Here is a 23,887-nt window from a genome sequence, read left to right as displayed (position 1 = left end):
TAACTCCAGCTTTGTGTCTTTTTCATTGTAGCTGAAGTCCAGGACAAACTGTGTTTCTTTTCACCTAAATACGAAACGCGTAATATTTTCTCTGAATACGAGACGATTCAGTTTTTTACTGGACGGTTGGCAACTCTAATAATTAATCTTATGAACAAAATAAAGTTCAACATCAGTAACATAGCACCACCCAGCTGCATAGAAACTCCGTCATGCTAGCTAGCACGCAGTACGAAAAAGTCAGCATAACGAAAATAAACTCCACATAAACTTGGTTCATATCTGACCCAGATGGACTGCAGGTTATAACTTCTTACCTGAAGTTCAGTTCACCTGACACTTCGGACCAGCGGCCGCTTCGGGTCTCTCCTCTTGCCTCCCTTTTCTTTCATCCACCTGCTGGCCTCCACCACTTGCTAATGTTATTGAATCTGTGGAAGCTCCGCGATAGCCACCACACGAAGTAACTAATAACGAGCCTATCTAAATCCCAGTAACGAGTAATACGTTCCTGGTTTTGGCATAATAACTAGTTACCGTGCTCGTTACCACAATAATAACGTAGTTACTGTAACACGTTACTTAATAACGCGTTAGTCCCAACACTGGTGGAAGGCTGCCTGCGTGTCCCAAGTGCTGACAGGGAGAGGAAACAGTCTTTTTGTGGTGTCCTCTTCTTTGGATGCCCACTTTGTTTGGTGTTTTTTTATGGGTGGACACACATACTCAACTCTGCTGCTTAATACAAAAATCCATTTTCATTATAGATACCATTTAAGAGGAAACAGTAGTATAAGATTTTTTTATTACATTTTACATAACATTAAAAAGGAAATCTCACTAGAGTTAAATTTGACACAGATGCATGATTTCATGAACTCATCCATTTCCCATCTGAACCTGTACATCTCTCTCTCTCTCTCTCTCTCTCCTTTGTGACTGTAGGTTTCTTCATCTTCCTTTGGTTTGTGATGTCACTGAGAAAGGTTAAAACCTCAGCTACTAAGATGAGCAGTGAAACACGCAGCACTAACGGCTAGTTTAAACACTAGTAGCAACAACTTAATAAGAGTCTGTGTGTGTCAGTATAATTCATATTGTAATACAGTGACAACATGATTATGTCCTCTTTAAATCATGATGTTTATTTATACAACAGCACATACAACAGTTTATTTATACAAGGCAGGTGAGCGAGAGTGAATATTAATGTTATGTTTGAAACTTTATTGATGAAATACCTAAAATCTTTGTGGTGAGGAATTAATCTCTCCTAAGAGCAACTTAGAGGATGTGTTCCCTTTGCATTGTAAGCTTTTCTATATGGTTTATAATTTCTGTCTCCCATATTTCCAACAACCATATCCATAGTCACATTCTGTGTATGCTACCGTTGTATATAGTGTATTATCTTACGCATTTTATATTTGTTTCTATTTTATTTGTATTTTTTGTATTTTCCTTCAGCTATCTGTACCTGATAAAGCAAAAATTTTGCCACCGTGGGATCAATAAAGTCTTATCTTATATATATATGTACATTATAAGTTTGTATCCGAACATATATTCTTGTATACCTGTGTTCCCAATATTAAAAGCATAATGCTTGTTTTGCTGTTAGGAAAACAATTCTGTTTTACTGAGTTTATTACTAAAACAGAAGTAACGTTAAATCAATCAGATCTAAAAACAGTTCCAACTTGATTCCTTAAAATCAGCTGATTTTTATTTATTTGTAGAATACCTTTGTAATGTAATGTAGCCAGACAGAATTTTCCTTTCATAAACTAGTAAAATTTAGAGTTGTAGCCATCTAAAGCCAAAATCTTGTTTCATTCCCTCACATCCTTTTTGTCTAAACAACTTTGAGCATCAACATGGGATGTATCACAGTTTTAGTATAAAAACTGCACCATTTTAATACCTGTAATACCATTAGTTAATATAAACAAACAAATATGTACGCTATTTGAACTTTAAGATAATTTATTGGAGAACCTTTCAAAAGGTACATTTTGGGTGCAGTCCCAAGAGTCACATCACCAATATCCTGACCGAAATTAATTATGACATTTTTTTTTATTTTTTTTACCTACTTTTGATATCATGCCAATATTTTCATTCTCTCTGTATCTAAACAGTTTTCTAATATACTTTTATATGTGAGTCCGTAGTGGCCGTCCAGCCTTCTGATACTGCCATTTCTTGATGAATTTTAAACAAATGGCAGCATTGTTTTTTTTCCAAAGGTCACCACTGTAAATAAAAATATATTCTCAATGTCTGGTTAAATGAATAAGATATACTTATGTAATAAATAAGTATATAAAGGGTATAGAAAATTTGTATTTGTAGTTTTTAAAGATTACAGTTAGTAATGAAAAAAAAACATAAATTAGAACCTGTGGGTTTTAAACTAATGTAACACCATTGTGAAGATTTATTCACCCTTTATATAGGACACAATTTCGATTCAAAATGTATAAACATCTCAGATAAGTATGGCATGACAATATAAGTGCTACAAGTCATTGTGAATGTGTATTTTCTCTACAGGTGAGTGCTTCCCTCTCAGAAAACGACCTGAAGATATTAACAGACATTACTCTGATTGGCTGCAGCCTTTAGCTTTTTGCTCTGGCTTTCACCCTTTCGCTCTTCATCACAAATAGGTAAATTACTCGTCTTTCAATGATTTATTTCCAAGATAAATACTGTCCACTTACCATGTTGTCCTTGCTCCCAACAACTCTTCAGACTTTTTTACTGTTCTTTTCTAATGCCTTTGTCTTTCTCTCCTTCAATTCATTACTAAAAGGCAATGCAGGAGTGCTCTTCTGCTATTTTCCTCTTCTTTTTGAAGAAAATATAATCCCTTCATCTTTAATACTGTCATCTAGGCTTTCTTCCCTTACTTTATGATTGGCCTAATGTTCCTCAAACAATGACATCACCTGACAGGAAACTCAGACAAGATGTTTCTGTGAAAGTCCACATCAACCTTTTAATTGCTCTGATGCTCCTCAACCTGCACTTCCTGCCCAGTCAGGCAGTGGCAGCAGGGTCCTCCTCTGGACTTTGCTTATACATGGCTCTTTTACTTCATTATTCCCTGCTAGCCACTTTCAGCTGGATGGCCCTGGAAGGGTTCCACCTATATCTTCTCTTGGTCAAAGTCTTCAACATCTATGTGAAGAGATACCAAATCAAACTCAGCGTGGTCAGATGGGGTGAGTGGAATTGTTTAGGGGAGCTGTCATTAGCAGTCTGTAAGCCTTTGAATGATTGCTCAGTTCTTGCATTTCAGGTGTTCCTGACTTTTATCGTCCTGTCTCTCTGGACACATCCAGCAACTCCAACAATACTGCAATGTAAGAAGCAAATTTACAGACATTTAAAATCTCAACAATAACTTAAATTGTTTTGCATGTGCATGTATACTTGAATGTTTAAATGGAAAAAAGGAATAGGCAGAGTAAAATTGCATCCACATTAATATTTCTGCAGAATTCATTTTTGCTTTTACAATGTGAGTGAATGTGACTGAAAAGAACACCTGCACTCTCGTTGTAGATGTTACATCACCAGTTATGAAGTGAAGATGGTGACTACAGTGGGATTGTTCAGTTTGGTGTTCCTCTTTAACATGATCATGTTTGGGGTGACAGTCAGACATGTTTGGATTCTCCGATGTTACCAAGAGATACATGGTAATTTTTTCATCTTTAGTGTTGAAAAGTACAGTAATATATCATAATCTTCTCTATCAGCATATCCATTAAAAGCAATAAAATCAGGAATGAATAGAGTGATGGCATTCATACTGAATTTATTGGCAATAAGAAATATATATTGTTATTTATATAATTATATTATCATTATTGCTTGTGTTTATCTTTTGGGTTTCACCTTCCTTCAATTAATATGCAAACCTAATGATATACTGCTGAATCTCTTAGCTTTTATAGTGACCTTTAATTGATGTTCTGGCTTTTGTCTAATTCATACTCAGCTGCTTTTATTAAACACACTGTTTGTATATGTATATGTTTTCTTGTTTTTATGACTGATTAACACTTGTCATAAAAAGAAGAAAACACAACTAATTTAGAAACTATCCATCCATCCATCCATCCATTTTCATCCGCTTTAGTCCGGGGCCGGGTCGCGGGGGCAGCAGCCTAAGCAAAGAGGCCCAGACCTCCCTCTCCCCAGCCACCTCCTCCAGCTTATCCGGGGGAATACCAAGGCGTTCCCAGGCCAGCCGAGAGATATAATCTCTCCAGCGTGTCCTGGGTCTGCCCCGGGGCCTCCTCCCGGTGGGACATGCCTGGAACACCTCACCCAGGAGGCGCCCAGGGGGCATCCTTGTCAGATGCCCGAACCACCTCAGCTGGCTCCTTTCGATGTGGAGCAGCAGCTGCTCTACTCTGAGCCCCTCCCGGATGGCCGAACTTCTCACCCTATCTCTAAGGGAGAGGCCAGCCACCCTTCGGAGGAAGCTCATTTCTGCCGCTTGTATCCGCGATCTCGTTCTTTCGGTCACTACCCACAGCTCGTGGCCATAGGTGAGGGTAGGGACGTAGATCGACCGGTAAATTGAGAGCTTCGCTTTTACACTCAGCTCCCTCTTCACCACGACTGACCGGTGCAGCGTCCGCATTACTGCAGCTGCAGCCCCAATCCGTCTGTCGATCTCCGGCTCCCTTCTCCCATCACTCGCGAACAAGACCCCGAGATACTTGAACTCCTCCACTTGGGGCAGGAACTCATCCCCGACCCGGAGTGGGCACTCCACCCTTTTCCGGCTGAGAACCATGGCCTCAGATTTGGAGGTGCTGATCCTCATTCCCGCTGCTTCACACATTTAGAAACTAAAAATTACTTAATTCACTGAACCAGATTCACGTTTTATACCCACATTTGAGACTCAACCACTAAAACTAAGGTTTCTGTTCGAGAATGTAGGTAAATATGTGTGATTTGACATTTTAATAAAAATGTTTTACAGCTTTTTTGTGAAACAGTAAGAAAATTAATGGATAATAATTATAATTATAAGTTTTACTATTTTTTCTGAATTTTTGTAAAAATGGTAAATTAGAACATTCAACAATAATTTAATTTTAACATTAAAAATATTATTTTGATTAAAGAAATAGTGGTGGCTGTAGCTCAGGAGGTAAAACAGGTCAATCTTCAAATCAGAAGGTTGGTGGTTGGTGGCTGCTCAAGTCTGGATGTCAAAAATCCTTGGGCAAGATACTGAACCCCAAGTTGCACTGTAATGCATCCATCAGAGTGTGAATGTGTGTGGATGTTGGGTAGAAAGCATTTAGCATACAAAAAAAGTGCTTGCATGAATGAGTGTGAATGAAGAAGGATTGTTGTAGCACTTTGAGTACTCGGATAGAGTAGAAACAACAATAATTATATCATAGCATTAAAATATAACTTCAATCAAAAAGCTTGCATCCACCTGGCTTAATAGTGGATTAAACACTATAGAAATTTAAAAAAAAAGATTTTGGTAATTACCAGTTCTGTTAATTTAGAGCAGCTGTAGCATAAACCCTGCACTGGGTGTGGTCTGAATGTGTTGAACACTGTTAAACAAACCAAATAAGAAATGTGATTTCCCTAATTTGGCAAGAATTTTGTCTCTGAATTTAAAATCACTTTTCAAAGTCTCCTTCTACCAGTTTCAGTTGTTCTGTAATCTCCTGTGTCACTGTATATTTGATAAATCATAAAAAAAGAACAACAACTACAAAACCAAAAATCTATTTCACTCCAATGTGTTGATCAGAGATACAACCCATATGGAAAAGATATATGTAAATCTTATAAAGTTTGTATCTGTCTTGTGTGAAACTTTTGCCCCCCAAAAAAGGAATGTACAAAACGAAGGAGAACAATGCCGGTCCGTACAAAGACAGACTTGATGAAAAGTCAAAGAAAAGATACGAGGAAAAAATCAAAGGAGTGAAAGGGTCAGACCCTTACGAGCACACAGAGTGGACAAAAGACGTTAGCGTGCTGCCCAACTTTCACCACGCTCATATTTATAATCATACGGTTCTTGGAGTGAGTGCACACACTCATGAAGTTTTTAGTAACTTCAGGTCACTGCAACAAGCCCAGATACAGTTTACTGACGGATGGGTACAGGACCTTGAAATGCATCGAGTAGAACAAAAGACCATCATACGAACAAAGGTAAGTTTACCAGTCTCACAAATCGTCTTCATAAATACACATTCGTTAACCGTTTATTAATAGGACCTTTGAGCTCAACGGTAATTAATTAGTAGTGGAAGTAATTTCTGGTATGCGTTACAGAAATGTAGCAGTGACAATAATATTGTATGCTGTAATCATACTGGGCAATTAGTGATACAAAAAAACAGTTTTATCCTGTGAATAAAAGTATATGTTTTTGTCAATGTACCATGGTAATAACAGAATCGAAACGCAATATTCTGTCAGGACAATTCACTATTTATGCACAATAAACAAAGGAGCATAGCGCGACAATTTCTGTTCAGCGCCAGACAGAGCCGCGGACCTTCAGTAATAGTAATAAATCACATTCATGTAGTTGTAAAAAGCATGAAAATATATTAAGTAATCCAAAGTATTCAGAATACGTTACTCTCATTGAGTAATGTAACAGAACACGTTACAAAATACATTTTGGGGCATGTATTCTGTAATCTGTAGTGGAATACATTTTAAAAGTAACCTTCCCACTTCCCACTGTTTGTACTTGCTCCTACTATATCAACTCTTATCTCCACTCCCCACTCTTGTGTCCACTCTTATCTTCCTTTCTTGCTTGAATTTTTTCGCTGCATATTCCTGATTGATTTGTGGATTTATGCATTTAGTAATTCTTTTATTTTGTTGCAATGCTTTAACTCTTTCTTCATTTTCTCATTTTTACTTCTTATCAAAAAATGTAAAACTTCTTCCCAAGAACGATATGACCCTCGACAACAACCCAGAACTTGTCACTTGCCAAAGACAGCTTCTGCCCATTCTGAAAGGACACACAGAGAAGATATACCCGTGAAGATTGACATCAATTTTGTAATCACCCTGACCTTGCTTAACCCGCATCTCCTGTTCAGGCACACAGTGGCAGCACTGTCCTCCAATTGGGCTTTTTGTTTTACAAGGCTCTTGGCTGTCACTGCTCCCTGCTGGCCAATTTAAGTTGGATGGCCTTGTAGGGGTTCCACCTCTGCCTTCTCTTTATTAAAGTGTTCAACAAGTTTGTCAAACGATTCCGGCTCAAACTTAGAGTGGTGGTATGAGGTGAGTGGAACAATTTCGGCAGGACGGTGTTTGTAAACATCTGAATGACTGCTCAGTTCTTGTGTTTCAGCTGTCTCTGCAGTCATTGCATCAGTTTCAGTGACTGATAGAGAGGTTTTTATGGCTCTGTACAGTTCTATAAAAACAAAGCAATGCAAGGAATACATTTGCAAGCATGTAAAATCTTATACCTGTTTGCTGTTTTGCATTTACATCAGAGTTTCTGGATCTTTGCATGTTTAAATAAGGATGGTGCATGCACGCATGCATGAGTCACATGCATAGTTAACATTTTCTATTAAGAATTCATTTTTCATTGTTTCAGTGTGAGGGATTATATCATCAGTCATAATTCCCTCTATTTCTTTGTAGATGCTAGATGCCTGTCATGAGGCTCAGATGGTGACTAAGGTAGTGTTCAGGTGGGTTGTTCTAGGTTGTTCTCTGTTTTGTGATCATCCTTGAGATGACACTTACATGGTACATGCTAATGTTGTCATCTTTATGTATTGAAAAGTATAGTTATATGTAACATTTTCTCCATCAGTATACCCCTTTTTGCTCATTTTTATTATTGACCACATCTTCCAGGATACACACACTTGATGATAGGTTGTCGAATCTGTCAAAACAAAAAGTACCAAGAGCATCAAGCAGCAAGTTAAAAAGAACCGCTAAAAAATGTGACACTATTGATGTATTGTGATGTGCAGACAACAATATTTTCCTTGAATGGCAGTTTTAGCAGTCACTCTTGAAACACAATTTAATGTCTGTTAGTTTCATGTTGTAATCTGCTGTGACATTTTCTGTTTGACAAATCAGTTTTTGTATGGAGCCAAGAAAGACATTTTTACCCCACTGGGGGTAGGGATGGGTATCGAAACCCGGTTCTTGTTGAGAACCGGTTCCCACTGTTTCAATTCCTTGGAATTGTTTGCTATTTTTGCAAACGATTCCCTTATCGATTCCAGTCGCCCCGAATGATGTCACCACGTTGCGGAGCGTCGCTTACCTGGCAGGAAACACGGCTCAAATGCTCAAAAGTTTGGCTATACTTTACGAGAACGGATGACAACAGGGCAACTTGCAATACTTGCAAAGTAGATATTTCATTTATCTATCTATTTCATATTTCCACGAATATGCAAAAGTATTTGCTCATAAAACACACGATGACCTTAAATGAATGTCATGTTTTTAATTCCGCTCCGGAGTCGTGAATCTCAACCCAGCAGCAGCGGTAACGTTTGCACGTGCTCTCCCGTTAATGCGGCAGGTAAATAATCAACTAACAGTGCATATTATGTTAGCGCGATCTGCCTTATTACAAAATCTGCCATTACTGTGCATTTAGGTGACCATGATGAGAGAGACAGAGTCTGGCTCAGATGCTGGCAGTTGTCGCTGCAGTCTACCTGTAGCGTCTCCTTTCAGGCCAGGATAGACGAATGTCACCGAGCAGTGACTAAGTTTGTGGTCAAAGATTTGGACCTATTTGCCACAGCAGATGCCCCGATTTTCGGTAAGTGAATGTGTTTAATTGTAGGCAGGGACATTACTGGATATTCTTGTGTAGTTGCTACTGAATAATTTATGTTATACTTTGTTATTGCTACAGAAGAATATTTATTTTATTATTTTACATTTACAATTTTTTTCCCGGGGACCCTGTGACACCCCATTGAAGAGCCGTAGGCTGGATCTCTTAAGATCTCACTGCTGGGTTTGTAAGGCCATGTTACTCCTAAATTTCTATCTTGTTCAAAGAGAAGACATAAAACAAAGTTCTAAGCTATTCGACCTTAGTGTTCTCCTTTTTTAAAAATAAGAATTGATAAGAGAATCGATAAACAATTGAATCGTTAAACAAAATCGAAAATGGAATTGGAATCGTGAAAATCTTATCAATACCCATCCCTAACTGGGGGTCATCACTCTGCTTGGCATTACCTGGGGTCTGACCGTCTTCGCTTTTGGCTACCTGACAGCTCCTGACCGATAAATCTTCAGCATCCTGAACTCTTTGCAAGGTCTGAAAAATGTTTGTCTTAGTGTTCAGCTCAGTTGTATGTAAATAATATTGCAAACTAAGCAAGTGCTGTGTGTGTGTGTGTGTGTGTGTGTGTGTGTGTGTGTGTGTGTGTGTGTGTGTGTGTATATATGCTACATATATCTGAATCCATCCTGTGGATGTGAATATATTGCAGATATATGATATATTGCAAACATAATTCAGAATAGATGAATGAGAGAAAAACATGTCATGAAAAAACTACATCATATATAACATAAGAATGGGAAAAAATTCAGACATTCATAATTTGTGAATGTTTACTGTTTATAGTTCATTACAAGCAATGCTTGTCAAGTAAAAAGTATAAGAAATTTATCAGGAACTTTTAGAATTGCAAAACATGTTTATGCAGTGGAATTTTGCTAAAAGCAGGCTCCTCTGTCTACAGAGTATGGAAATCATTCTATGAGGAAAGAACATGACAGAGGCTAATGCGCAATATTATAATGGATGGTTCCACATGCAGATTTTGTTTTGTTTAGGGATAAACAGAAAACTGCCACTGTTGTTGTATCAGTTTGTAGCAACTACCTCTAATAATAATGGTTTTCACTTAAAAATAAAATAGCAAGATGGAGACAGAAAACCTTTGTGGCAGCAACTTTACTCTTCCCACACTCAGCACCTCCACTTACAACACTTTGTTCTGACCTCTCATGTGACTAAATTGAGAATGTAGAATATGGAAAAGAATACGGAAATCTGAAAAACATGCAAACACCAAATGCAAATGCAAATGTGCAAATCGTTAGCTCTGTAAACACTGCAAAGACACGGCAGTTTCAGTGTTATTCTGTAGCTAATGCGGGAGACCTCAGTTCCCAAGTCGCCACCTCGGCTAACCAGACGCCGCTGGACCGGCCTGTGCGTCCACAGACAGGAGGGTTGCCACAACATGAACAAAATTAATTTCCACAGGTCCACTAGGTGTCAACCTTTGATCCTAAAATGTGTCTTCGCTCTAGTGCCCTTCAATTCACACATCCGTCACTGTCACCATGTTCCTATTTCACACAATGAAACACACAGAGAGCGCGTCTCACACGCAGAAACACACAGAAACCTCTGAGCTCAACTTACAGTTTCTTGCCACAAAAGCCAGTCATAGACAAAGTTAAATGTGGAATGTAACGTGGGCTGCAACTCTAGTCTCAACGTAGAATGTTTTTAGTATCTTGCTAGAGCCAGTTCGTATGACACTGGAATTCAGCCTCAACTTATGATGTTAGTATCTCGTGCCGAAAACCAGACACCGACATTTTAGTGTGAAAATACGTGTAACTCAGCGAACAGATTAATTTAGAATTTCCAATATGAACATTTGGTATTTTTGATACAACAGGCTGTGCTTACCTTTTTATATTTGGACCGGTCCTCTGCTCGCCTCGCCTCACGATCTCACCACAGGCCAAATCGGCCTTCCTCAGCACACCAAAGATCCGGGTCGCGCAGCACCAAATTGTTAAAACCTCCCAATTGTTTTGATCTTTGGGCTGAAGGAAGGACAATACTGTATATAAATGGTGTATAAATGCTCAATCAACAATCTTTTATTCCATACTCAACACTTTATGAGCATAAACCATCCGGAGGAGAGATGAGCACGGGAGGGTGTCTGCCTGATCCCGAAGTGTCTCAGCGTTCCTCAGATTCTTATAGCTTCCGCCTCCCCTCCACCTAGTCATAAAACCTAAACATCCACATTCTTTCTCTCTCTCAGTGAACCTGAGTTATGACCTTGGCTCCCTGTTTTTCTGCTTCCAACAAAGGTGGGGGTGAAGCTCCTGTGGAATGTGTTCTGTGCTCTCTGCACACAATATTCTCTTCTTAACTCAGCAGTATGAAATGTCATGAAACAGTGTAACTCATTCACAGTAAATCAACAGTATAGGATAATACAAACCTATCTAATAAATCTAATGATTTTCACATTCTTTTTAATTCAGAAATATAATGCAAACTATACTACATACTGATTATACTCTCTATAATAAGAAGTATAATGCGTCTTACAGCAGTATAATGATTCACTGTTTGATACTTGAGACGGGCGATTGTGGCTCAGGAGTTGGGAGTTCGCCTTGTAATCGGAAGGTTGCCGGTTTGAGCCCTGGCTTGGACAGTGTCCGGCAGCCTCGCCTCTGTCAGTGCGCCCCAGGGTGGCTGTGGCTACAATGTAGCTTGCTGTGTGTGTGAATGGGTGGATGACTGGTTGTGTAAAGTGCTTTGGGGTCCTTAGGGACTAGTAAAGCGCTATACAAATACAGGCCAATTAACCATACTTGGTGTTTTCGCTTGGTTATTATCTCTGTCAGGTTGATTCTGGCATTTTGTAGATGCAGAAAGCCAAGCCAGTGTGCAAACTGAGGGCCCTTTTCCCTCAATCAAACTTGGATTAAGATACTGATGTTTTGCATATGCAGTTTCCAGTTTGCTTCAGTTATTTGACATCAGCCTGTATTTAGTTTAGGATCAGTGCCAACAGAGGGAATATTTTACTCTCCTGTCTGTTAACACTTCCTCTTTCTCTCTCAGACAGTAATTTACATCTTATTTCATTTCCCATTACCCTGCTCACTTTCAGCATGTTTAACTCATTTGCTTTTTTCCTACCATCATATCACCTGTGTTCTCTATTCATTTCAGAAGTATAAATAATATTATTTAAGAGACCCAGCAACATGCAAAGGTAGGATATGGTTTGGTTCTCTTTGCATAAAAAGATGTTTAGCTTCATTATCAATATTGGGACTGCAAAATATATATTAGCTATTTAACTAAGCACACAAAATTGTTTTGTGCGAACACATAAAGCTGTAGATGAGTGTTTGCTCTTTGCTGTGTCTCTTTTAAAGACTTAGATTCACCATTGCTAAAATATATCTGTCTATCACTAATGTTCCGCATGAAATGGAATGAGATGGATTAATAACACCATGTGGTTTTGTCAGATTGTTTTATGCACTGCTATGTAATAAGACCTCATCTGCAGCCACTGGCTTTTGGTTGAAAAAAGGAAACCCACAGTTGTCATTTGTTATCATAATTACAATAATAAACGTCCACTTAAGTATATGGGGTCACCTTATATGAAAGCTATAAACACTGTCTGCTTGAAATGAGAGACAACACAATCTCTTGTCTTGTCTTCATCCTAGACCTCCTTTTGGCTTGTAAATTGCTTTCATGACAAACATCCTTTTTTTGTTAAGCAGAGACTTTTTTTTAAAATAGATTAATTTTCTCAATTTCACAGGATTAAGTGGGGGATACTTTGGTGGCTGGTGTCTTGTGTGTCTCATGACATGGTCTCTGTAAACTGTGCATCAGAAACGTCTATCTGTGGAAAATCTAGTTCTTTTTGTGATCCACATAAAAACATTACCATGAGTAAGTATTTCCATGTATTTATTGAAATTCCTATTGCTAACAGTATAGGAACATCCCCTTACTTTAATACTGTTGTTTTTTGGCATAAAGCAGGTCTAAATGCTAGCCTATAAGTTCTCTGAAACTGTCAAACTGCTGCAATACATGTAAACTCACCATTAAAACATCTTAAAATATGAAAGACCTCCTCACAGATGAAAAGGAAGTACAGGCAAAAACATACCATACACTTCTTGTGACTAGCATAAATAATCAAAACAAAATAAATTCTAACCAGCATACTAATGGAGCTAAACAGGAAACAATACAAAATCAAGAAATAATGAGAAAAAAACTGAAGTGGAAGAAAATAACTAACAATCTAAACAAAAACCAGATAATCACAAAATGCAAAAATCAAAGCAATTAACAGTTTCACCTCCAAGCAAAATATGCGAGATGCTCAGCTCAGAAAACAAGAGGCCTTATACACTGTAAACATAGGAACTGATGATACAGTTACTTATATGTCCCACCAGGCCTCCTCTCGGTGGGACATGCCTCCACCTCAGCAGGAGGCATCCTTGTCAGATGCCCGCAGCACCTCAACTGGCTCCTTTCGATGTGGTGGAGCAGCGGCTGTACTCGGATGACTTCTCGCCCTAAGGGAGAGGCCAGCCACCCTTCAGTGGAAGCCCATTTCCACCGCTTGTATTCGCAGTCTCGTTCTTTTGGTCACTACCATGACCATAGGTGAGGGTAGGGTTGTAGATCGACTGGTAAATTGAGAGCTTCGCTTTTACACTCAGCTCCCTGATTGCAGACTGCATCACTGCAGCCGCAGCACCAATCTGTCTGTCAATCTCCTGCTCTCTTCTCCCATCACTCGTGAACAAGACCCCGAGATACTTAAACTCTTCCACTTGGGGCAGGAACTCGTCCCAAACCCAGAGTGGGCTCTGCACCCTTTTCCGCCCACTCCGGGTCAGCGACGAGCTCCTGCCCCAAGTGGGGCATAATTATAGAGCTAATGTGAATTCAGCTAAGGTATGCTGAATCTTTAAGCTGGATGATTGTTTGCTTTTCTCCAACCTTTTGTGCTCACATTCTAATACATTTTTATAATTCTACATTGTCGATTTCTACATTCTAATATAACCCAAGTACAGCCGGATTCCTAGTAATGTCTTTTTTTTTTAAAAATTTGACAGGCAATAGAAAGAGTATATGATAACAATTCAAATACCACACAATAACGACATTAACCCTTTAACTAACTGTTGAGATCACCATTCTTCATCATCATCATCATAATCGTTTATTTGTATAGCACTTTAAGAACACACCAGGCAGACCAAAGTGCTGAACAACACAGATCAAAACAACTACCAAATTAAAAATACCATAGAATCATTAAAAAATAGACGCTTGTCTAATATGGAGGGGAAGGTTATTCCAGAGCATTGGAGCCGCGATTGAAAACGCTCGGTCTCCTCTGCATTTCATTCATGACTTAGGGCCCGACAGCAACAGCCACTCAGCTGAATGGAGCGAGCGAGGAAGAACGTGCTTCAGCAAATCAGATAAGTAGACAGGAGCCAAACCATTTAAAGATTTAAAAACCAATAAAAGGACTTTAAAACGAACCCTAAATTCAATGGGAGGCCAATGCAAGGAGGCCAGAACCGGAGTGATGTGATCGAATTTCCTACTACCGGATAAAAATCGTGCCGCCGCATTTTGCACTAACTGCACGCGTGACAAGGTGTCCGACCCAACCCCTATTAAAAGGGAATTACAATAGTCTAGACGTGAGGTGATAAAAGCATGAATAAGAGTTTCCAAATTTGTCACGGTTTGCCGGGGCAAGCCGTGTGGAGTAGTAGAAAGGACCCAAAAGGCGGCAGCTCTGGTGCAGGTGAATATTTATTTACAAGGGTGGGTACAAACAGCAATGGTGGGAAAACATGAAACCGGAAACCTAAACTGGGTAAACTAATAAGACAAACCTGATGTAATGAAATGAGTGTCTGCCGCTCACATGGACTGTTTCTGTCTGTTACTCTCTGAACTCTTTGTAAATGCAAGGTAAACAGCAGTATGCTGTTGAAAATAAAGCTACAGATGCATATACAGTCTAGAACAGAAGTGAAAACAGCACAGACTGTACATTAGCTACAACACTAAAAAGCCTGTTTCAAAAACAAAGAAAAAAACCCCTGAATCAAGTGCCCTTGAACTCTGTTGGAGGCTATAGCTCAGGAGGTAGAGCAGATCATGTGCTAGTTGGAAGGTTGGTAGTTTGATTCCTGCCTCCATGTTGCTGGGCCAGATGCTAATCCTGATTTGCTTTCCGATGAATTGATTGGCATATGAAAGTGTGTGACTGTTATATAGAAAGCACTTAAGCATAGAAAAGGAACTCTAAAAAGTACTCTCATATATATGAGGGTGTATGATATGTATCCTTTTTTTCCTTAACAGCTGAATTCTGTTTGATGAATATATGCAACTTTTCAAGGGGCCCTGAGGACACCATCAAGTAAACATTTACATTTTTATGATTTATTTTTTGTCTGTGTTCCTTCCTGTTTTTGAGTTTTAAAAAAAACTCTTAGATCTAACATTTATATGAGAGTAAAGTATAAAGAATTAGTAGAGTTGAGATTTAAATCATATTCAAGAACAACACATTCTATAAATCACTGAATAGTTAGAAATCAAAATGATTCATATTATCTTGTCCGTTTTTCTCTAAGGTCCTTAATAAACATGGAAGAGGTTCTTAAGAACACAGAGTTAAATGGAAACACATTGATTGCAAATCCTTTCTGCAATTTAGTGGTCCTCGTGATCCAGCCAGAGGCCAGTGAACGCATTGAAATATATGCCAATGACACAAAGGTACGAAAAAAGAAAGAAAATATTCTTAGTGGCAAACATGAAGTCAAACTACAGCCCCCGCTGGCATTTTTTTCATTTTTCTGTCTTGACTGAAATTCACTACATTACCAAAAGTATTTGCATCGCTCAAGTGATGCAACATATTTACATACAGTGTTTCTCTCTGTTTCTGATGATATAGGCGGACGTGGTTTCTCTCCCCAGCAGCACAGTGAGTGTTCAACTACCAGCAGAACTGGGTGCTGGACCAAACAACAAGATTGTGTTTTCCATGTTTACATTTCCTGAAACTAACAGGGTAAGACATTACACTTGGTTATATAAATGTATAGAAAAGGATGTGAATAGCTGTTGTTTAAGATGTGTTAAAATGGGGTGGCTGTAGCTCAGGTCAACTACTGATTGGAAGGTCGGTGGTTCGATGAATGTGTGTTAGTAAGTACTTAGAAGCATAGAAGACCTTTGTTGTGTGAATGGGGTGAATGTGGCATGTTGTATAGAGGGCTTTGAATACTCCGGGAGATTAGAAAAGCACTATATAAGAATCATTCCATTCCATTTTAAGAGCATCTATACCAGGGGTTGGCAACCCTTAACCCTTTTACGCAAGATGAAGATGACTTTGTAGTGGAAAGCACAGTTCTTCATTTCCTACCATAGAAGAAAGTGGTCAGTCAGAAACTCCACATCCTTTGCAGAGGTCATTTTCACACCTTCAGGGACCTTAATTAAAGGGGTCGACCAGCTCTCTCCCTGTGACTTGGGCCCAAAACATGACTCCATCACCTCCTTGCTGACGTTGCAGCCTTGTTGGGACATGGTGGCCGTCCACCAACCATCCACCTGGACCATCCAGGGTTGCATGCATCAGTGAACAAGACTATTTAAAGATTAGTCTTTATATACTTCTGGGTCCACTGCAGCTGTTTCTGCTTGTGAACATTGGTTAGGGGTGGCCAAATAGAAGGTTTATGCACAACTGCAAGTTTCTGGAGGATCCTACACCTTGACGTACGTGGGGTTCCAGAGACACGAGCGGCTTCAAATATCTGTTTGCTGCTTTGTAATGGCCTTTCCGCAGGTGCTGTCTTAATCTGATGTATTTGTCTGGTAGAAACCTTCCTCGTTGTGCCTATATCTGCACAAACCTGTGTGTGCTCTGACTCAGCTACAAATCTCCTAACATTATGGTGATCACGCTTTAGTTTCCATGAATTATTTAAGGTTTTCATTACATGTCGAAGGCATTTAACTATTTCACGCTTATCAGCAGCAGACAGATCCTTTTTCTTTCCCATATTGCTTGAAAATGGTGATCTGTTTAATAATGTGGAATATCCTTCTTTTGTAGTTTTTCCTTTAATTGGGCTCATCTAGCAAACAAAGTCACTTTCATCAACGCAGGACTGTAAGCTGTCATCTGTAAGGCATGAGCGGTGTTTGTTTTTAACATAGCTCATAGTGGAAAATAGCAGTTCACATACATATGTGTATCCGAAGATCGTCATGAATCTGAATGCATATTTCTTCATGTTTATGTGTCGAGGATGGCATTCCATGTTTCAAACACGAGTTAATAATTTTATTTTAATATTTCAAGATCACACTAATCTTCCAATTTAGAACTACAATTTTAAAAAAAGAACTAATGCAAATAAATTAAACTTTAATTAAATTATTATAATTTATTTTGTAAAGTCATGCGGAGCCACAGTATAAGGACGAAAAAGGCTGTGGAGCCGTGGGTTGCCGACCACTGATCTATACTAATTCTGTCTAATGTTTACACTGTATTATTTAACTACCATGGTTGGTTAGTTTTGTTTGTTGTATCCCAAAGAGATTAAAGAAATATTGCCTCTAAATAGCACTTTGGCTTGAAATCAGTTTGTCGCTGCCATTAATTCCATTATTCACATGAATACCAGGCCTCAGTTTTTTATGTCTGTGCAGTTCTGCCAATAACCACAAATACACATAAGCTTTGAATAAAAGACACTAGAAACACATACATATATTTTTTTATTGTTTTAGAAAACCAAAAATTGGTCACTATGCTCTTTGGTCATTCACGCCAATATGCTAGAGGAATATGCCAGATGTGCAAAGTGAATGCTCTTCTGCAGTTACTGTTTACAACAATACACCAAATGTAAATCAATATAAATTTAAATAAACTTGTAGGAATTTAAGTACACCGGTAAGAAATAACCATCACTGGGGGTCTTTTTCCTTTGGATACTGTAAAAGCCCTTCAGAATAGTGAAAAAATCTTACATGATGCATGTTTTAAACAAACCTTCCCATTAATATCAATGTGTCTTGTATTTTAGAAAATGTCTGGAGTGGCACGTGACCTATATAATCTAAAACTAGTTGGCCTGTTGGTACAAAATAAACCTATATCAGGACTAAGTGAACGTGTCAACATAACCATGCAGGTTACCAAAAATATAAATGTAAGTGCAACTTCATTTCATCATTTATTCCATTCATACTTTATATATTATAGTATTAAATAACATGGAATGCATTGTGTATGTGACTAAATATATATCATATATATGCATGTTATGCATAACATAACATGCAGTATAATTGTGTTACAGGAAAACCAGAATCTCTCCTGTCAATTCTTAAATTTGTCAACAGGAAGTGAGTAACCAGTAATCACATTTGTGATGAATAGTAACATGTGACACAAATATGTTATTTTATGAATAGGAATGATTGAGGTTTATGGTTTCAATAGGGACCTAAAAGTTGAACTGTAATTCATTGGTGGCATCTTAACCATAATGGATCTCTTTGTTTTGCTTACCAGGTTATAGTGAGGATGGCTGTGAAACACTTTGGACACGTAACCAGAGTAATGTCACCTGTTCCTGTAACCATCTCACGTACTTTGGTGTACTCCTGGTAAGACTGGACTTGTGCATTATATAAAGAGGAATTCAGGATATACAAAAACAAATATTAATACAAGAGCCATTCATTTATAGCAAAACAAACAATCATTTAAAAAAAACCCATCTACTATCTACTAGAGATGGACCGATCTGATATTACGTATCGGTCCGATACTGACCTAAATTTCTGGATCGGACATCGGAGAGAAATAAAAAATGTAATCCGATCCATTAAATATCACGAAAGCACTCCTCAAAACTTACGACATGGCGTAACTCTGCTCAGAACCTTAGCACGTCGGAGCAGTATGCGTCACGTGATAGAGCAGCTGTGGCGTGCGAGATCTGTCAGCGGTCTGGTTGAGCATTTGGAGCCTCGCTACCAAACCGGCATTTCATCTCCTAGAAAGTTATCCCAGAGAGAAGTAAAGCAAGTGTGTAAGTTCATCTCTGAATGTTTGTAAAGCATTCCCACCTTAAGCTTAACAACCGATATATGGAGCGACTGCCTCTCTCTGTCCCTCCCTCTCTTGTTGCTGCTTCAATCATGAAACTGATCAATGATCGGCTGATCGGCTTTTCTGTCGCGAGTCCGTCTCTCTTGTTTGTTTTTGGCCCACTTTGCACCAGAAAGAGGAAACCAGCGGCTGAACAACAGCAGCACATTTACGCTTGATAAGCTGTTGTTAGAATTTATTTAATATTACTTTCTACACCAGGATCCTTTTCTACGTAGCTGATGGCTGGTAACTGTGCAGGGGCGGATCTAGCAAAGTTTAGCCAGGGGGGCAGGTAGGGCATTAACAGGGAAAGGGGGTAAATCAACAAAAACATTGATAACCTTATGTAAATATGTATTTTCTCCACAGGTTTCTCCACATGTGTCAGAAAAGGACACAATAATATTGACGTATATTTCTCAAATTGGTTGTAGTGTCTCTCTTTTTGCCCTTTCCATTGCAGTTTTGCTGTTCATCACAAATAGGTAACTTTTTGATGATATTCTTTCAACATTCGTCAGTCATCTCCCGTCTCACATATTTAGTATCAGGCTCTTCTCACTAAACCTCTGCTCATTTCTTTCTGTCTTGTTTGTTGTTTGTTTTTGTGAATTTACATCTTTATTCATTACTTTAATAAAAGGAAATACATTCTTTTCGCAACAAATGCAATTCTTTCTGTTATATTATGTTAGTAATTCTGTCAACCATCCCATCCTTCTTCTTGATATGGCTTTCTTCAATGACATGACCACTAAATTTGCCACTTACTCTGTCTCCATTGTCTAACAGAACACTCAGACTAGATGTTTCTATGAAGGTCCACATCAATCTTGCAATTTCTCTCATCATCCTCAACCTGCACTTCCTGCTAAGTTCCACAGTGGCAGCAGTGCCCCCCACTGGGGTCTGTTTATACATGGCTCTTGTCCTTCACTACTCCCTGCTGACCACTTTTAGCTGGATGGCTGTGGAAGGATTCCACCTCTACCTTCTCTTAGTCAAAGTCTTCAACATCTATATCAAGAGATACCTGCTCAAACTCAGTGTGGTGGGGTGGGGTGAGTGGAGCCATTTAAGCAGGAAGCTGTTATTATCAGTCACATAACTTTTAAGTGACTGCTCGGTTCTTGTGTTTCAGGAGTTCCTGCGATCATTGTGTCAGTGGTGGTGATCATAGACAGAGGTTTTTATGGTCCTGCTGTTGTGGACAACTATAACTCCAACAGCACTGTAATGTAAGGAACAAATGTGATTGCATGTAACACCTCGACATAATTAAACTGTTTTGTATGTGCATTGGAGTTTCTGATAATACAATACAATAAAAGCTTAAAAAGGGAAAGGCATACAATCCTATTTAACCTAACATGTAATCTCACAATTTGACTCTGAATCTCAGTAGTTCCACCTACATGCACTCTTACTATGTGACTCTAAATCACCTGGGCAGGTGAGAGATTAAAATATGAACTGTAATCACTTTCTTTGTAGATGTTATATAACTGATAACACGGTGAAGGTGGTGACTACAGTTGTGCTGTTCGGCTTGGTGTTCCTCTTTAACATGATCCTATTTGTGACAACTCTCTGGCATATTTTGATTCTCCGCCGTGTCAAAGAGGTATGGGTTAATCTTTAAATCTTTATAATGCATCTTTAAATCTTGAAAAGTTTATGAATGTCCACATTTTTCTCATCGGCAATCCACAAGGAACACGTGTTAAACATTCAGTAGCATCTTTATTTTAAAGGTAAATAAAGTGAAAGTGGGTTACCAGTCATTTAGTTTTTCTGATAAACATTTATCCATCTTCTAGTACATTTCTAAATTGTGTAATGGGTTAGGTATTGTCAGGGCTCTGTGTGCGGGCAGGCAGAGATGAGGATCCAAATGCAGGACTCGGAAAACAGAATGTAACTCAAAAACCTCAGCTTTATTGCTGGCAGGAAAACAAACATGAAGTGAGGATGGACCACTGAGACCAAGGACACACAGGCATAATCTGTGGGTACGACGTGACACTGGGCATGGGACAACACAGGGCTTAAATACACAGGGTAGTAATGAGGAAATGGGCCACAGAAGGGAGACACAGCTGGGAGAGATCAGGGCTAACGAGACATGGGGAACAAAGCTGCACACACTAACATAAGACAAAGACTTTCACAATAAAACAGGAAACATGAATCACAACTCAGAGACATGGACTCAACACAGAGACAGAAAATGAAACATGGAACTGAACTATACATGAAACCACCATTCCTAAAACATGGATAATAGAAACATGAAACTCTAATAATGATAATAATAATAATAAACATCACAACAAGAGAATGAGAAACAATCCAAAACACCAAGATAACTGAAACACAAAGTACCAGAGAAACAAAGAATAATCCATGATGCAAAAGTGAACCAAAATATAATAAACTCAAAATACTGGGTCCAACGGACCCAGAACCGTGACAGGTATAAACTATTCCTGAGTGTAAATGCTCATCCTTCTGTATTCCTATCGATTTTCTGTCCTTAGTAATATTGCCTGATTAGTATAACCTGTGTTTAATGTGTCAGCTAATCACACATGTTGTTTTCCTAGTGTTTAGTGTTGATTTTCCCATGTTTGACTTTTTTGGAACAGTTTGGAATATGTTTTTTCCCTGCTTCTCACTGAGAATATTTGCCTCAAAGGATACCTTCCAGTGTAATGGCCACTGCCTATCTTGTGCCTAAATTAGTTTTTTACTCCTTAGCCATAAAAGGCTGATGGGGTACTGACATCACCCTGTTGGGCACATAGCCAGAGAGGTGGATGGCATGGACACCCAAGTTTGTGAATGCCAAAATTCAATAATGGGGTGACATTGGGTTTTGAAATTGGCACCGTAGGTGTAGCTACTAAAAATCTTGGACAAGTTCAAACCCTGGTGACACTGACCTCAATGTCAGAGCTCAGCCTTTCTAAAAATCACCTAGGATTTACAACTTTATACCATAGGTGTATCTACCAGGAGGCTGATGGGTAGCACTGGAATCGTATAGTATTTGTATAATTTTACTGTTTTTTACTTACTACCGCTGTGTGCGAGATACCTCTTCCTTGTGTCAAAGTGCTTGCTTGTATGTTTCCATTTAGCATGCTGTATGAGCGAATGAAAGAGTCTAAAGATAATACACAAACTGAAAGAGATGTGATCTCATTCACTAGACAGGAGGCAGTTTTAGTGGTTACTGTTCAAACACATTTAAAAGTCATGTTAGCTTCAAGAGCACAATTTTACATAAGCTGAATAAGAGACATGCTTTCCCTGATGAGATAAGAATAGTGACAACGAGTTATAAAACAGATTTCAAGTTCTCATGCTGCTTGTCAGATGTTCTATAATGTGATGTTTCATTTTATGCTTGGCAAATCAGTTTGGACAGCGCAACCGTGACCATGCCAAGAAAGATATTTGTACCCTGCTGGGAGTCATCACTCTGCTCGGCATTACCTGGGGCCTGGTCTTCTTCTCTTTTGGCCATCTGACCACTCCTGGCCTCTACCTCTTCTGCATCCTGAACTCATTGCAAGGTCTGCATAACCTGCTGAAAGATGAAATACTTGCTTTCAATTTTGCCATGAATGTTTGTAAAGTGTATGAACGAACTGTAACTAGGCACAGTCTTTACTACTTTCTCTCCTTTGTGTGATGCAGGTTTCTTTATATTCCTGTGGTTTGCGATGTCACTGAGAAAGACTAAAAATCCCCGTGCCATGGCAACCAGTGAAATGGCTACAACAAGCAAGTAGTTTGAACAACTACCAACTCATCAAGAAGCTCCCATGTTTGTGTAGTTTATAGGTAATACTGTAAGATGTTCCTACTAACATGTGCTTTCATTATTAATAATATGTCATGAAAAGAAGTGTAGCAAATCCAAATGCAGACTCCAGAAGCAGACTTAATGAAACAAAAAACAAGCCTTATGTGGCTGATTTAAAGCCAAAAGAATGAATCAAAACACTCAGGTCAACAATGAACATCATGCTGTTGTAAGAAAGTTGTAAAGTTTTTTGCCATGCAGGACGAATATAAGCTTACATAAGTGATATTAATCAAGGTTCTATATAATGTGATTTACATTTGTAATACTGTTAATAGGCTACATGTATAAATATACATCAGTGTAGAGTTTCTTTTCTCAGCTGTCACAAATTGGAATTTTCAGGAATTTATTTTACACTAACTGATTCCATATGTTCCTTAGTAATGAAGTGATGATTTTTACTGGTTGTTCTCATTCATACGACTTGCACGAATTACCACAACAAGAGCATTCTGGAGTAAACCAATATATCCCATATGGAAAAGAAATAGTAAAAACTTATATGATTTACTCATGAAAGTGGCAACTTTCTCATTACTTTCATATATTGTTTTAGTAAGTATCCAAAACATACAAGTTTCATTATATGATTTTTCAAGGGATCTTATATCTGTTTTCACTCTTGTATGCTTTTCATACAAGTTTCACACAAGACAGATACAAACTTTATAAGATTTATATATATCTTTTCCAAGGAGTCTAGAATAAGTGTCGCCAGATGTATCAATTTTCTTCTCCTAATTATTATTATAAACCTTTCCTTGATATGATGACGTTTTCCACTGAGGTCAAAAAAAATACACCTTCTGCATTGCCTACTGATGTGATTTGGCTTTGGAAAGTACCTCACCTGGTGCTGGTTTAGTCCTTTGTAGTGTCCTTTGTACATCTGAACGAGCATTGTTAATTCACTAAATGCTGTGACATTAAT

At 38.5% G+C, this 23,887-nt stretch overlaps 2 protein-coding genes across 3 annotated transcripts in view; both read left to right on the top strand.

Annotated features, from left to right (window-relative positions):
• LOC102293561 (adhesion G-protein coupled receptor G2-like) overlaps positions 1-2,319 on the top strand; it is a 12,495-nt gene extending 10,176 nt beyond the window's left edge. For both annotated transcript variants that reach the window (XM_014329678.2, XM_042214791.1), the window contains one exon: positions 946-2,319. In XM_014329678.2, coding sequence (XP_014185164.2) covers positions 946-1,040 — 95 coding nt within the window. In that variant the 3' untranslated portion in view covers positions 1,041-2,319. The remainder of the gene's footprint in view (positions 1-945) is intronic.
• A 9,349-nt stretch (positions 2,320-11,668) lies between these two features.
• On the top strand, positions 11,669-23,887 carry LOC102298095 (adhesion G-protein coupled receptor G1). Its single transcript, XM_005948593.3, has 14 exons — positions 11,669-12,086; positions 12,654-12,787; positions 15,251-15,308; positions 15,526-15,670; positions 15,852-15,968; positions 18,004-18,129; positions 18,280-18,325; positions 18,495-18,589; positions 19,449-19,564; positions 19,872-20,140; positions 20,221-20,317; positions 20,574-20,703; positions 22,504-22,660; positions 22,785-23,887. Exons 1-14 carry the CDS (start codon positions 12,079-12,081, stop codon positions 22,877-22,879), a joined length of 1,593 nt encoding a protein of 530 aa, XP_005948655.2. The 5' UTR covers positions 11,669-12,078; the 3' UTR covers positions 22,880-23,887.

The sequence above is a fragment of the Haplochromis burtoni genome, unplaced genomic scaffold (genome assembly GCF_018398535.1).
Source record: "Haplochromis burtoni strain Fernald_Lab_line unplaced genomic scaffold, NCSU_Asbu1 Contig_610, whole genome shotgun sequence".
NCBI classification, from domain to species: Eukaryota; Metazoa; Chordata; class Actinopteri; order Cichliformes; family Cichlidae; genus Haplochromis; species Haplochromis burtoni.
The sequence above is the reverse complement of the archived record's forward strand: the minus strand, read 5'-3'. Positions and strand labels throughout refer to the sequence as shown.

Excerpts from the sequence above, each read along its gene's own strand:
- LOC102298095 (XM_005948593.3), top strand. Across the intron at positions 15,671-15,851 it reads TATATGCCAATGACACAAAG|GCGGACGTGGTTTCTCTCCC; the intron begins GTACGAAAAAAG and ends CTGATGATATAG. Across the intron at positions 18,590-19,448 it reads CGTACTTTGGTGTACTCCTG|GTTTCTCCACATGTGTCAGA; the intron begins GTAAGACTGGAC and ends TTTTCTCCACAG.